A 15778-nucleotide genomic window follows, 5' to 3' on the forward strand; every position below is an offset into this window, starting at 1 on the left:
TCTAATAGAACAATATATATATAACAATATGGAAAATATACTTTCGGTTTCAATAAACAATTTTATAATAGCAGATAAACAATCAGAGTCAATACTACATGCTAATTGGGAGCTTAGTTTTAACCACAATTTTAGCCTCAAACATGTCAATTAAATGAAAAAATTAAATATATTCAGTTTAAACTATTATTTTTGCCAATAAAATGTTGTAATAAGCTCTAAATACTTACACATATTAATAGTTTAGTGCTTTCTCCTATTCAAATCATCTTGAAAAAAAGTTTCAAGCGTTTTTAGGTTTTCAGTCGTGGTAGTCATTCTCGTGGAATTGCCCATATGTAAATAATTTAAATATTATGTAGATAACTTTTTAAAAAATTATTAAACTGTATCTCTACTACACACTTTCCTCTACTACTGTAAAAACACTGAAACTTCGTATACATAGTATAGAAGGAAATGAAAAAAATCGACATCAAGTACTAACAGGCATATGGCTGGCGGTTAAAGCATAAAATGTTTCATATATAAAAGTACATACATACACTGTGGTGCAAAAGTGAGCCAATTTTTATAGAGGTTTTGAATCGGCGCATTTAAGAAATTTAAAACTGCTTTTAATTTTAAACATCATTAAGTGTGTATATACTCTTCGATAACTTCGAATATATGGGTATTTTTTACATTAAGGTCATTCATTGCCTCACTTTTGCACTAAAGTAAAAACGTTTTATTATCAATGAATTATTAATTGTTTCTTAGAAGTATGAATCTTAATTTTAAAGAATTGTTCATATTTGTTTGTAATGAGATTTATGTGTTTGAGAATTAAGAAATTCTACGAAAATCTTAACCAGGACCAACATTTTAGAAAAAATATTTGAATTCCAAAAAATGTTTACGATAGGACGCATGAGCTTCTGAACTTCCACATACTGCGATCAGAAAATAAACTTATAAGAATTCATTTCGGGAATGAAATGAACAAAAATTGCAAAATTTGAAGTTAGAATCATGCAGCTGCAATTACAAATCTTAGACCTTATTTCGATAAATCCTACGTGAAATTCACTAAATTCACTAAATTTGTAGAATGATGTCTTGTTTTTTGTTATCGAAGAATGCACACTTAGGGCGGGATTTTGACCTGATGATTGAAAATTAAATTAAGTTTAATCTACAAATGTTGTTTTTGGGTCCTGAAATATTTTCATTTATTTACTACTCGTAGTTAAAGCGGCCAAACAGCTGGTGGCAAAATGTTTGTGTAGAAAAACAAAAACCCCGTCCTTAATTATATTGACAATTTTCCAAAAAAAAAAAAAGAAATGTAAAAAATTGCTCTATTTTTGTACCACAGTGTATATATTTGTGATATTGCTATTAATTCTGATATGAAAAAAAAGAAAAGGTGTTGTAGTTGTATGTATTTGTTATAAAAACTGATACATTTTGCTATAGCCCAGAACAAGTGTCAATGGGGTCAAGTGTTAGGTTGGTCGACACATTGCTGGGTGCAAACCAACCACAAAATTGTTGTACACAAAAAGTACGACCGACCATACAAATCTAAAAAAAAAAAAATTAAAAGAACGAAATTGGGAACGAACCAGATTCCTAGTCGGAGAATTTTCTCATTATGTTTTATTTATGTAGTTAACTACTCTTAAAGCATACACATATTGGGTAATACCCAATATTTTGGAAATAGGTAGGGAATTTGTGTGTATTTAACATGTTACAATAATTAGATTCTTTGATTCTGGTACATTTTTCTCACTTTATTGCAGAGTGCAAAGTGCAAATGAAAGAGGTTTTCATATTTGCAGTATCGGTATTTGTGTATACATACTACCAATTCATTATTTGAAGCATCCCCATTTTGTGGTTGCATATTAAACTTTTGTATGAGAAAAGCATTGCATTTGTACAGTGTTGAATGAACATAATAGACAGCAGAGAGTCATGGGATGGTAGAACATTTGTTGTGACTAGGTGTTTTATTAATGTACTACGTGTTTGTAAGTATGTATGTATGTATGTATGTAGATACACACGTTCAAACATACGTACATACATACTATGTATACTAATTCTCTTTACATATTTTGCACTACTGCTGGCTGCAGTTCGATAAAACCCTTTTTATAACTTGGTGTTATTGTCATTTCGTACTGATTCCTTAAACCGCAGTTAGCTCTTGGGTAAGATGTTGTTTACTCTCTCTCACTCTCCCTAAACTGAACAAAACATTTCCAAATACATGGAGAGGTGTGGTTGCAACATCAACAATTCCTTTGAATGTTATATTATATTATATTATACATATGTATGTACTACGATTTATTTTCATAATCCAATTTCTCTTGATGTACAAAACAAATTCATTATCATCAACATCATCAACATCATCTTATAAGCATTTTACTTTACTTAACTTAGTACAGTTAGCAAGTAGTCTTGTGTTTGTCAGACGTTTCTAAGTCATCATAATAAAAGTACTTATAAATTGATCATTTATCCTTTATGCTGTTCCTTGTCTGTAAATAAGTGTGAAAATATAAAAATAACAACAAACAAAAGATAACCAATGTAGTATTTAGACTTCGTTTACCACCGGATATTATAATGGTTTCATAGTTGTAACTAAACACCAACACAATAAAAACAATAAAATTGTTTAAAGGATGTGGGGGTTCACAACACTAAACACAAAAACAATTGTTTAAAGTTGTTTTGGCTTGTAGTAGTCCTTAAATGAAAATTGTTTGTGTTTTTTTTTTCATTTCTTAAACTACGTCATACTACTCTCTTTTTCTCTCACTCTCTGTTTTTTTTCCTCTCATTTTTAGCAATAATAAACAGCAGAATAAAAACAAAGTACCACCAAGTTGCCACATCATTTTGCTTAGTCCTTTAACGAACTTATACATACATAATCATGAAAATAAATGGTTTTTGGAAACGAAATTAAATAGAAATAGAACAAACAAAAATTTCTTCATTAAATTCATCTCATTTGTATTATTGGTGAATGGTACCAACAAATCGGAAGGAGTACTTCTATTAGGCCTGTCACATATTTTGTTCAGAATGGTTACAATTCCCTAGTTTTTACTACGATTGATTTCGTTTTAGTTTCTTCAGATTCCGTGTGATTTATTAATTCTAAAAATATTTAATAATTTCTGTACATCTAATTTTAATTTAATGACAGCGTTTTTCTTTATATTAAAACAAAAATAAAGTTTTTGGTACAGAAATTTATTAAAAAGTTTAGAAAAACAAATTATTACAAAGTAATATCAATTCCATTTTGAAAACTGAAAGTCGTTTCATTCCGTAAGAATGAAGCGACATACGGAATTAATTCCAGATTCGATCGGAATGGAATTCTGTGACAGGCCTGTATATGTGTATGTATACATGTAGCTTTGTTTTCTATTGAACGTTTCAAAAACGAATCTGAATGCTTTTATGATAGGCACGACGTTTTATTACCTATGTACGCCGTGTTAATTACCGGACATGAATTCTATGAAGAATGTTAAGGCCAAAAAAGAGAAAAGCTTTTCAACAAATATTTAAAATATTTTGACAAAAAATCATCTGGTAACCTTATGATTATATTTAAAGGAGTTTGAGAGTCGTGCTATGCACACTTTTTGTGTGTACCCTTATAATGTGAATATGTAATACCATCGTTTTACACAAACATTCATGCATACAAAGAAAGGCGCGCGGAATAAATTCTCTTTTGAGAGTGTCGAATATTGACTGTGACTTGGCTATATGGTATCTTTTGAGTCGTAGTTTAACAAATGCGAGCAGCAACAAACAAGAAACAGGCAAGAAAGTATTGTCGGACAAGCCCTTCATGTAATACCCTACATATATTTCAAATAGATATATGTACATTTATGTATTAAAAATTAATACAAACTACAGCAGGATAATGACTTTTCGTCTGATTTTTGGAAAACATACATATGTACATTTTATAATAATTTCTATATTATTATTTTCTAAATTTATTTTGTCTACACATTCACACCAAAAATCTCCATTTCGTTTTAAAGTAAAAAAGTTGCTAGTATTGATTGAATTACACAGTACAACACATGATTTTGGGACTCAATTCTGACAATTGCACGTGAAAGTAGCCCCAAAAATAAGAACTTCTGCATCATTAGTTTTGTCAAGTTGGCTGCCGTAAAAATTTAATGACCATACGAATTGTTTTTCCTCAAGGGGGATTTTTATCACTTTTTCTATATTTTAGCACGGTTATATCTCGTATACCGTACGGAATATCTCTTTTGTGGCTGAAAGAAAGTTGTAGATATTGAATAGTAGAAAAAAAGTACGGAACATACCTACCCGAAAAAGGTGCATCCAGTGCCTTAAAAATCGCAAAAATGCCCATTTTTTAAATTTTTTTCCAATTTTTCACCTTTTTTGCTCAATAACTGGACTACAAATCCAATTATGGACCGATCACCATGAAATTAGGTCGTGTGATTTGTTTCTATATGAAAGTTATTTATCATGAATTTTGTATGTATACCATCATTTTTAACAGATTTATGCACTTTAAAGTGATTTTCGGAAGCGTGTCTTATATGGGAGCTATGACTAATTATGGACCGATCATAAAAAAATATGGTACATATAATTTGTTCGGCCCAAGGAAGAAGCCTGTTGAAATTGGCTGAAATCGGTTCATTGTTTCACCTAGCCTCCATACAAATGTCCTCCCGAAATTGGACTTTATCGGTCATAAATGTTTAATTTATATATGTATCTACACAAATTTCACTCCAAATAAGTTTTGTATATACAAAATTCATGTCAAAAAATTTTATTATGATCGGTCCATAATTATTCATAGCTCCCATATAAGACCCGCTTCCGGAAATCACTTTAAAGTGCATAAATCTGTTAAAAATGATGGTATACATACAAAATTAATGATAAATAACTTTCATATAGACACAAATCACGCGACCTAATTTCATGGTGATCGGTCCATAATTGGATTTGTAATCCAGTTATTGAGCAAAAAAGGTGTGAAATTGGTAAAAAATTTTAAAAAATGGGCATTTTTGCGATTTTAAGGCACTGGATGCATCTTTTTCGGGTAGGTATGTTCCGTATTTTTTTTCTACTATTCAATATCTACAACTTTCCTTCAGCCACAAAAGAGATATTCCGTACGGTATACGAGATATAACCGTGTTAAAATATAGAAAAAGTGATAAAAATCCACCTTGAGGAATAAAAATTCGTATGGTCATTAAATTATTACGGCAGCCAACTAGACAAAACTAATGATGCAGAAGTTCTTATTTTTGGGGCTACTTTCACGTGCAATTGTCAGAATTGAGTCCCAAAGCAATGAACTGAAAAATGTTGTACTGTGTTATCAAAGTAATTATGTAAAACCAATTTTAATTTCTTATAATCGATTAATTGAAAATTTGTACGTTTTTGAGTTATGTCTTACTTGTCGCAAATGATATTTGTGATGAAAGTCATATTTCAAACTTTTTATATATTATTTTATACATACTATGTAGGAATATATTTATTAAAGTTAATACCTAGTATAAATTCTTACTTATCTACATCGTGAGCTTATTCTGACAAATTTCAATTAGTAATGCGATCTGTACTTCGATCGTACAAACAATAAAATATATAAATGTATATTTTTCAAATTGGGCTTATTTTTATATAAAATAATATTTATTAATCTAAAGTAAAACCGAACAAAACTAAAAATGAAACCGAAACCGCGGTTTTAATTTTTGTGTTTTTTTTTGGAAGCTTTAGTGTAGGGTATCAGAAACACACACTCATATAATTATACAAATAGGTACAATTGTGTATAGATAGGCATACACGTGTGCTCAAACAAATAGGACATTAATTCTATGTTGGCTTCTGTTTATGAAAAAACTAAATTTTAAAAAAGTTTTTTCTTTTTGCGAAATATTTTCAAACTATTAGTGATGATCGTACATTTTTTTAATTTAATTAAATAAAAATTAAAATCCAAAACGTCGTTAGCATAATAACGACCTATAACATTAAATTTGGAATCGAAAGTCATAGCTGGACTAGAAAAAAAATTAGGGTTCTAAGAAAATTAGGGTTCTTTTGGGGACCTAGAAAGGGCAGTTACAGTGAAAAATCATTTGATAAGGATGCTATATGCAAGATTATTCAAAAAGTGTGTAATATCAGTCATAATCGGAGCACTGACAGTGAACAGCTGGAGTGAATAATTTCCAATTGCTTAGGTTAGGTAATCAGGCAGCAGTGCAAAACCTTTGTCTCGTACAGCTCACTTGGGTCCATTGATCGTTCTCTTTGTGGTACCTGAGGAGAAAATAGAAACAAAAGGGAAAGAGAAGTAAAAGGTGAGGGAAATCTGTAGATTGAGTAAGTTTGCAAGATAAAAATATAGTTAGAAATTGGATGAGTTAGAGGAGAAGAGATTAAGAATTCAAGGACAGTTACTGGGTCACTATGAGGTGCAGGCGTCTATGCACCCTAGGTCCTTCCCAGATAACCCGGAGATATTACTAAAGGATCGCTCACTTAATATCCTGGCACGTAGCCGGACAATTACAAAAGAATTGTAGGATGGTTTCTTTCCCTCCTCATTTCTGTAGAAGTCATGATGAGGCAGCATAAGTACCAAAAGTGCAATGCCCGGTGAACATCGCTACCAAATTCCTAAGTCGTATTCGTTGTAAGCGAAGTAGATACGACGTGCGTTTACAGTTCAACGCAGGCCATATCATCCTCGTAATGGCACAGTGGATTCATTACCCCACCTTGTTTGGGCAAGTTCGTAATATGCATTATTTATCCGTTGCTTACAAGTCTGAAAGTGATTTTTAATACATATTGATTTTTTTATAAAGTGAAGACATTATCGTATGAGTGACTTAATTGTGTGAGCACAAGTGTATGAATATGTATACATACACATACATACAAACACGAAATATTGTAGTCCTTTGGGGTGACCAGACATAAAAATTAACGAAGTCTACCATTAATTGCAATGTATATTAACAACCAGGAACCGCAAATAATTTCAACTACCGTTATTCGCATTAATTTATATTTTTACCCCCGTATTCATAAAAAAAATTTAAATTTAAACAATGTTTTAAAGCAAAATTTCCATACAAAAATTGATTTTAAAACGTTGTTTAAATTAAAAATTGTTTATGAATACGGGGGTTAAAGTTTATTAGAAAACTCAACAACAACATTATAAAATAAAAAATTTCACAAGTTTGACAAAAATCGAAACCCAATTACTGATATGAGCAAATACGAATGAGACTCCGAATGAGCAAATACTTATTATGCATAAGTTTCAGCTAGCTCAATATGAGTTAGCTTTCTTCTTTCTTTTTACTCTCTGTAATGTTGGTTAATTTCTGTATCAGCTTTGAGTGTGGAAAATGTTAGTTCTATACTTATTGTAAAGAAGTCAGATAGCTCATCTCTTCATAATTTGTTTAATTACTTTAATGTCTGTTGTAAATGATAAATTGATTTTAAGAAGATGTTATAAAAACAAATAGCTCAACTCTGCATCATTTTTGAATTACATACTTCAGAAGTCAGTTGATACTTCATAAAAGTCCAACAGGGGAGTATGTATGTATGTATTTAATGTAATTGTAAATTGTTTTTTTTTTATGCATTGATAACCGCATAATATGGTCACCCTATTTGAAAATGTTTACTTACCTCTACTCAGTTGCTCCTGTTTTTATGTTGTACGGCATGCTAAAAAGTCCTTACGAGTAAGAGACAGCAGCAATACATACAAAGCGGGAGCAAATAAGTTCTGAGTTTTCAAATTTAGTCCTTTTGCAAACGTCGTCGTGTTCTTGTCAAATGTTCAACGGATGAACAACGTGTGTACCCATTTTACATATAAACGCCTACAAATACTCTACCGCTCTACCGTTATATCTATCCACAAAATATTTTTGCAGCTGCAGTGACAGTGAATACACCAACCACGTACATACATATAGTACATTCAAGCATTACTATTGACATCCATAGTCAAGAATTTCAACTTGTGATGAAAAACCAACCTTTTTGAATCGTGCTAACTAACTCTCTTTGTCCCTCGCTATTATTTTGTCTTCTTTTTTAAAATAATTTCGTAACTACACATTATTTCTTAATCCTTTAAGAGTTTAAAACTAAAGACAAATTGTAAAAATAATAAAAAAAGAATAAATTAAACTACAATACTTTACAATACATTTTGCTCGCGAGAAATAAAGAAGAAAAATAAATAAATATTGTGTGCATTGAGGGGGCAAAATTTTCTTATGTGTCGCCCATTCCCCTCGGTACATGAAGCAACATACAACACCCGCATGTATCATATCTCTGAAGTGTAAATGTAAAATATACAAAAAAATAAAATAAATAAATGAAAATATAAAAAGAAATTATGGTGTTTTATGCCACTTAAAGAAAGAGTATAATAAAATAGAGAAGAAGAAAATAAAAATAAATAACTGAAGAAAAGAAAAAGACAGCGAATCTATACTCGTCATAAAGTACAATACAACAATAGTTTAGTTGATGTGTTGTTTTTATCTGTTCGTCTTTGTGTAAATACTTAACGGTAATGTGCGCGGAAGTTGTTGTTCAACCGAAAAATAATTAATACTCGTATATAAATACATCTATCTATATATCTATCTGCAGATACTTACATACATATGTATGTATGTTTGTGTATTTAACATGTGCTCGTGTATTTGTTATCTGTAAAGGAATTGCATTTTATTCAGACATCCATACACATACACAGTATGTATGTATGTGTATTTGCATCCTTAAAAGAAGGGGATGAAAACGAGACTAAACGAAACGAAGTTTTATTGCATCATTTGAAAAACATATTAAAAAACTGTGCTTTTTAACTATAACAAAAATAAAAAAAAACACAAGATTAATACAAAGTTCAAAACGAGTCGCCACCTAATCGTACGGCCCTAAAAGACCTCTAAGTTTGTTAATCTCCGCAAAAAAAAATAAGAAAATACACACAAAGTACTATCCTCTGCATATGTAGTGTTTTTGATTATTTGTTAAATCTGTTGTTCGTGTTTTTAAATCGTGGATACGTCGTCGCTAAAACGCATACAATCAATTTTCGTAACACATACAAACACGTCTAATGCATTCATTGTAATTGTGGTGCGTCGATGAGGATTTCCAAAGCTGTGTAATTGTTAATATGTTATCCATAGTGCTGATGGTGTCCTTTTAAGTTATCATCTCCATTGATGTCGATGTCCCATCCTCCCATTCTTGCTGTGCTATTTGTTGTCTGGTCCATATTGTATGTACATATATATGACAATTAACACCATTGGAATGTACCTATTGCAAATTTGAAATCAACAGCATCTTAAAAAAAAAACCATCAATCCGATTAGTAACGAACCAATCCGAACTATATACATCTACCAAATTCTTTGTTGCTCTATGCGTATATACATATGTATGTAAATAATCGGGATATATATACATATGTACAACATACATCATGCATAAATATTTGTAATATGTTTTTATGTGCAACATATTAAGAACATTGAAATATACACGGTGTAAGACATAACAATATAAAATATAGCAATTGAAACTACATTACTTTTGTTAAATTACTACCTCTGGTGCAACATTCAAAAATTCTTCTTGAATTTAACCTGAAATATATGATGGAATGGCTACCAAGAGGATTGCCCAGCATACATGCGCCAATACCAATTTGCGGTGAGTCGTTGGTAACGTTATCGTATGTACACACAAGCCAATATGTTTAAGTGCGCTAGTGGAAATAAGTGAAATCAAATCAATAACAATATATTGTTCATAAACTATTTTAAACATCATCTAATGATGACTACTACTCTTTGAGCTAGTTTTGTGGGATAAATATTATCGATAGCTTTTGGGATAAAGATTTTTATTTTGATTTGCTTTATTAACATCATTAGGTGTATTCATACGGTCTACTATTTGGTAATATTGCCATAATGTCCTAATATATTATGATAGTTTAATCAAATTTTTGTTGTGTTTGAAACAAAAAAGTTTTAAACTAATAAGGCTATTGGAACTATGTTTATTTGGTCAATTCACAAGCCGCCGAGTCGCGATGTATTAGGACATTATGACAATATGACTGACGAATTGTTTTGTCATAAAATAATACTTTTTTTTGTTTAAAACACAACAACAACTATTAGAATATATTAGGAAATTATGATAATATGACATGATAAAAGACCTTGTGAATTGACCAAATAAACATAGTTCAAATAGCCTTATTAGTTTAGAACTTTTTTGATTCAGGGCAAGTTTTTCCCCAGGGCAAGTTTTTCAAGCTATTTACTTGAATAGTAATTTTTCATATTTCACAAGTGTTCATAAATGTAAATGCACATTTTGTAAATGTGCATATTACATTTTGCTTCGGCTATAATTTATTTAAAGAAAATATTAGTTATGAGTTTTTCATCCACCGTCACACATATGTCCTTATGGACTTATTAAAAATATGATTAAGCTTTGTTCGTCAGCAAACATATTTTTTGTCATGAATTTTTTTCCTTACTCGGACTACCCGTTCTGTATCACAAACAAAATAAGTAATTGCTTATTGTTTTTGTAATTGTTTTGTAGTCGTAGGTAGTACAAACTTTTAACTGAATCATTAAAAAAGAACGATTGAATTCAGAGCGGTACAATTCTAACTTGGAACTCTTAAATATTTTAAAAAGAATTCAATACAAATTTTACTATTTTCTTACATAATTTAGTATTAAAAAATTCCCAGGAATGAATTTAGATTTTTTATTATTTTTCGGAATGGAAAAAATCCCGGAAATTATAAACGCTATATATCTAATACATTTTAGACTTATTGTTAATCTATATTTTGATTTTTTTTTGTTCGTTTTAAGATGATTCCCAAAATTATTACGTCTATATTACTGCCACTGATTTTCATTTTTAAAATATCTGCAAAAATACTAGGAATAGTGGAAATTTATATACATATCCTTTTTTACTCGAATTATTTGATTATCCGATATATACTCGAATAATTTTGAACTTGAAATTTGTCATTTTATTTGAACAATTACTTGGCTTAAATTCCTCGATTAATCCAGTAATGATTCGAGCACGTTTAAAAAAATGGATACAGTTTTGTATGTCATCGTCTAACTGCAAGAAAAAAATACGTAAGCTCTTAATAATGAAATTTTCAATTGTATAGAACAAAATTATAAATAATGTTTACTTATTTTTAATAGTATTAGTATTTTATATTGGAATCAACTATTCATGGATGTTTGTAAGTAATAACATCATAATTCTTCAATGATTTCGGTACTTTGTTTAATCTTGCAGTTATTTTTTTATTATTAATGATATTTGAACTACCATTATATTTGTTAATAAATCAATTAAAATAAATTAATAATATCCAAATATTTAGAAAATAACACTTCAGATATTTACGAAATTGTCTATAAGAATTTTGTGTTTTGACAGCACGCAATAATGTGACACGCACTCGAAACAACATACTAAATACAGTATGAAGTAAAAATGTATCATTTAAAAATGTAATATTTAAGAAATTGGTCAAATTAGATTTTAATTTAAAAATCTAAAAGAATCAATTGAATAATTTCCAAATTTGCAGTTGCAATTACTTACTCTTAGACATTATTTCGATACACTAAACTAATTAACATTTCATTCAAACCTAATAAATGTTTTAATAATAAATTAATAAAACAATAGTGTATAATTTTTTTGCCATTTCGAAAAAATAGAGTTTAAAATTTTTGTGTTAGTAGACATCTAGAACAAAAGTAATATTTCAATTGATCTTTTGACCCATTTTGTGGAAGTAGAATTTCACCAAATTTTGACCGCATTTTGACGTGTATATGCTTATACACTATTGTTTTATTGAGGGAACGATGTGTTCATCAGCGCCGAATCTTATAAACCCTTTCCCAAATCATAATATTAATAGGCAAGTCGATTTCTTTATACCCCTTTTACGCTCACATTATACATATATATACAATTTGGGCAAAAAATATACCATTTTAAAGGGATTTATTCACAGATGTGCAGAATATATATTTTATTGAAATCTGTTCAGTTTTTTAGGAGTTATATAAGCGTTTAAAGATGTTACTAACACATATGCAAAGACGTGTACATGTGAACCTTAAGCTAAAAAGTAAACAAAGCAATGCGTGTTTGTCCAATTTGTTGTTGTAAATAAATAAGAGAAACAATTAAGCAGTATTGATTTCGCTCTGTTTTAAGTGAGAGTTGTTATAGAAAACAAAGAAGAAGACTATAGTAATTTAAAGTCACTTAAAAAATATATATTTTGAAGGTGTTTTTTTTTATTTTCTAACTCCTATATGCATAAACAATTTTTAAATTTATCAAAGGTTTATAAAACAAAATTTCCATTCAAAATTGAAACATGCAGGATGCAACGTAATGGTATGGGGGTTGTTTTTCTGCTGCTGGAGTTAGCCCATCGCTCTAAATTAATGAAATAATGGATGGATTTATCTATAGAGACATCTTGGAAAGAGTAATGCTTCCAAATTCTGAGGATAATAAGCCTCTTGGATGAGTTATTCAGCACTGTAACGACCCAAAGCACTCTTCACATGTTGTTAAATCGTTGTTAGCACAAGAAAGAGTTTCGGTAATGGAATGGCCACCACAATTACCAGATCTAAATCCCATTGAGAACATTTGGGCAATCGTTAATCAAAGAATCGACACCGAAAATTGAACTAATTCAGATATTATGTTTCAAGGATTGGTAGATGCTTGGAACGCTATTCCTGCAAATTTTATTGCCAATTTGATAGCTTCACAGCCTTGCCGATGTAAGGCCGTCATTGAAAATATAGGATTTGCCACGAAATATTAAGTTTTATAGACAGAAATGTTTTAAAAGCAATTAGTTGCATATGTTTTGGCCATTGAAATATCAACCCATAGGTAGTTTTTTAATTTTTTTTTTCTTTTCAATGCAAAAAGTTCTGAATTAAATTTCATATTCTTATTTTTAAAGCATTAATTAAAAAATATTATAAGCAAATGAATATTTTTGTTTACATCTTAAAGTAGTTTAAACCACTTTTGTAAAATTCTGTTGCTGGTTGCATATGTTTTGACCACCACTGTATTTATGTGCAAACATTTTAGAGATGATCACCACATGTTGAAAATAATACGGACAGAAAATTTATTTTAAAAATTTGTATGAAATTCAATCAGTTTTCAAAAAATATTTGAGTGTTTTCCATACAAACGTTTAAAAATTGTTTGCCCTTAGTACATATTTCTGCTGAAAATAGATTTTTTTGATAAATTTGTACTAAAAACCTCCCGCATTAACAACGATGTTTAAATCGTGTGTTTTTTTTAACATTTTAAGGTTTCATCCTAAAGTATAAATAACATTCGTCAGTAGTTATGTACTTCTTTTTCCCCTTGTTTCATTTACAAATCCATTGTAAAATAAATTGCGTAAACTACTTTTGAGATATCATTGATTTGTTGTTAAATTAGAAAAAAATTGCTTTAAATATTTCTTAAATTTAATGCGATTTAAGTTATGATTACGGTTTTTAATTTCCCGACCTTTTTTTGATTCCCGGGAATCGGGACCTTTTTTTCTACATACCCGGGTACCCGGCTATTACCGAAATATATAATGATACTGTACATTAGGTATATTATAGCCAAATTTCATATAAAAACTTAGTGATACAATTATTAAATATTAGAGCTTCGAGTTAATTAATAAAATTTGAGCTTAATGCACTAAAATCTTAATCCGTAATTAAAGAATGTCAGCCTTTCATTCCATATATCAATTTCTAATAATTAATATTTTAGATTCATTCCAAAGCCTTTGTTTAAACTGAAATAAAGTTTTGAAGCTATTTTGTAATGGATTTGAAAAAGAAATTTAAAGAAATTAGAATGATTCAATAAGAAATAAATTCTATAAATAATAAATTCACTTTTTAAATTTTCATAGGAAAAACCCCAAATAAATAATAATAAACGGTATATTATTGCCGAGATATAAGCAAAAAACTTTTCACTGTTTTTTGGTGAAAAAAAAATAGAGTTCTAACTTGTTTTCTATGTATTTTCGTCAGTTTTTAATTCCCGGGGTTCCCGACTAAAAATCCCGGGAATCGGGTAGTGAAAAATTGGCAAAATTCCCGGGAAATTTGTACCGGGAATTCCCGGGATAAAAACCCAAGTTATTATAGTAAGTGTCTGGCCTGTCACTCCTTTCATTCGGAACGATTTGAATTCCGTAGTGACTATTCCGATCGATTCTGTCACTCTGTTTTCCAGTTGGATTTTTATCAAAACGAAACTATATTTTTGATAATGAAAATTATTAAAATATTGTGAAACCCCAAAAATAAAAATAAATATGAATTCAAGTTAGAAAAGTAACAGTGATTTCATTCCGATATCGTTCGTTTTCCTTTTTCTAAAGAAGCTTGATCGGTATGGAAATCTGATGCAGTGGATTTTGTTGATTTAAGTTATTTAAGCATACATATTTCGGATTCAAAATATATAAATTGAAAGTTCTTTCTAACTGTTTTATAATATATTTTTATAAAATTCAAAAGGACATTAGATGTCGTGTTTATTGCAACATATATACAAATATTATAAATAATTTTTATGTAAAAAAAACTCACATATTTACTGCATATACATATTATTTTAATATAAATAAAACAAGAATATACATAAGTATTTTGTTAAATTAAAAACTACATTTTTTTGTTGTTATAATTGTAGTGCCACCAAAAGCTACTCAAAAACGACCAGCTACTAGTCCAGCTCCTGTAGTGCCCACGCCGCACCACTTACAATCTCCGTCGACCCCGTCGGCCACCGCGGGTAATACGACAAATGTTGCACAATCACAATCAACAACAGCAAATTTAAATCATAATTTAGCTAGCAATCACCTTGGCGCTCATTCGCCTTCTTTGGCCCAACAACAACATCAGGCACATCAACATGCTGTTGCAGCTGCAGCTGCTGCTGTGCAAGTTCAGCAACAATTGGCTGGTGTACCAGGAGCTTTAAATAGCGCCGCAACGCAAGCTCGAGGACCATTTGCATCTGCTTTGCGGAATTTAGCAAAGCAAGCAGACATCAAAGAGGAAGAAGAGGTTTCTTCACGAGAGAGAAACGAACGAAACGTGGCTCCAACTGTAGCGGCCCCCAGTGTGGGCGGTACTAGTACAAATGTTTCGATTACATCAAATCCAAACGTTAATAGTAGAACTTCAGTTTCAAATGAACGAATTGGGAGTTCATCGTTGACACAGACAGTTAATAATGAAGACCGTTCGTCGGCGGCAAAGAAGCGATCAGCCCCTTCACCCCAACCAGTTGAAAAGATAGCCCGTCTTAATTCTCAATCCAGTTCTGGCATACAACCAGAGTTATTGGCCAGAAGTGGCTTTCAACCATACCGGTCAGACGAAAGACTAATACATCCAGCGGGTGCTTTTCCTTTGGACGCATATTCCCCATTCGCAGGAATAGCAGGCATGCCACCAGGTAAATGTATTTAGCTTTATGTGTAGGTGTTTGTATGGTATTT

General features: G+C 30.4%; 1 protein-coding gene across 9 annotated transcripts in view; it reads left to right on the forward strand.

Annotated features, from left to right (window-relative positions):
* The window catches only part of px (plexus), a 52281-nt gene that overhangs the window by 32707 nt on the left and 3796 nt on the right, over positions 1-15778 (forward strand). For all 9 annotated transcript variants that reach the window (XM_065514389.1, XM_065514390.1, XM_065514393.1 and 6 more), the window contains one exon: positions 14962-15735. In XM_065514389.1, coding sequence (XP_065370461.1) covers positions 14962-15735 — 774 coding nt within the window. The remainder of the gene's footprint in view (positions 1-14961; positions 15736-15778) is intronic.

Source organism: Calliphora vicina, chromosome 5, assembly GCF_958450345.1.
Source record: "Calliphora vicina chromosome 5, idCalVici1.1, whole genome shotgun sequence".
Taxonomy (NCBI): domain Eukaryota; kingdom Metazoa; phylum Arthropoda; class Insecta; order Diptera; family Calliphoridae; genus Calliphora; species Calliphora vicina.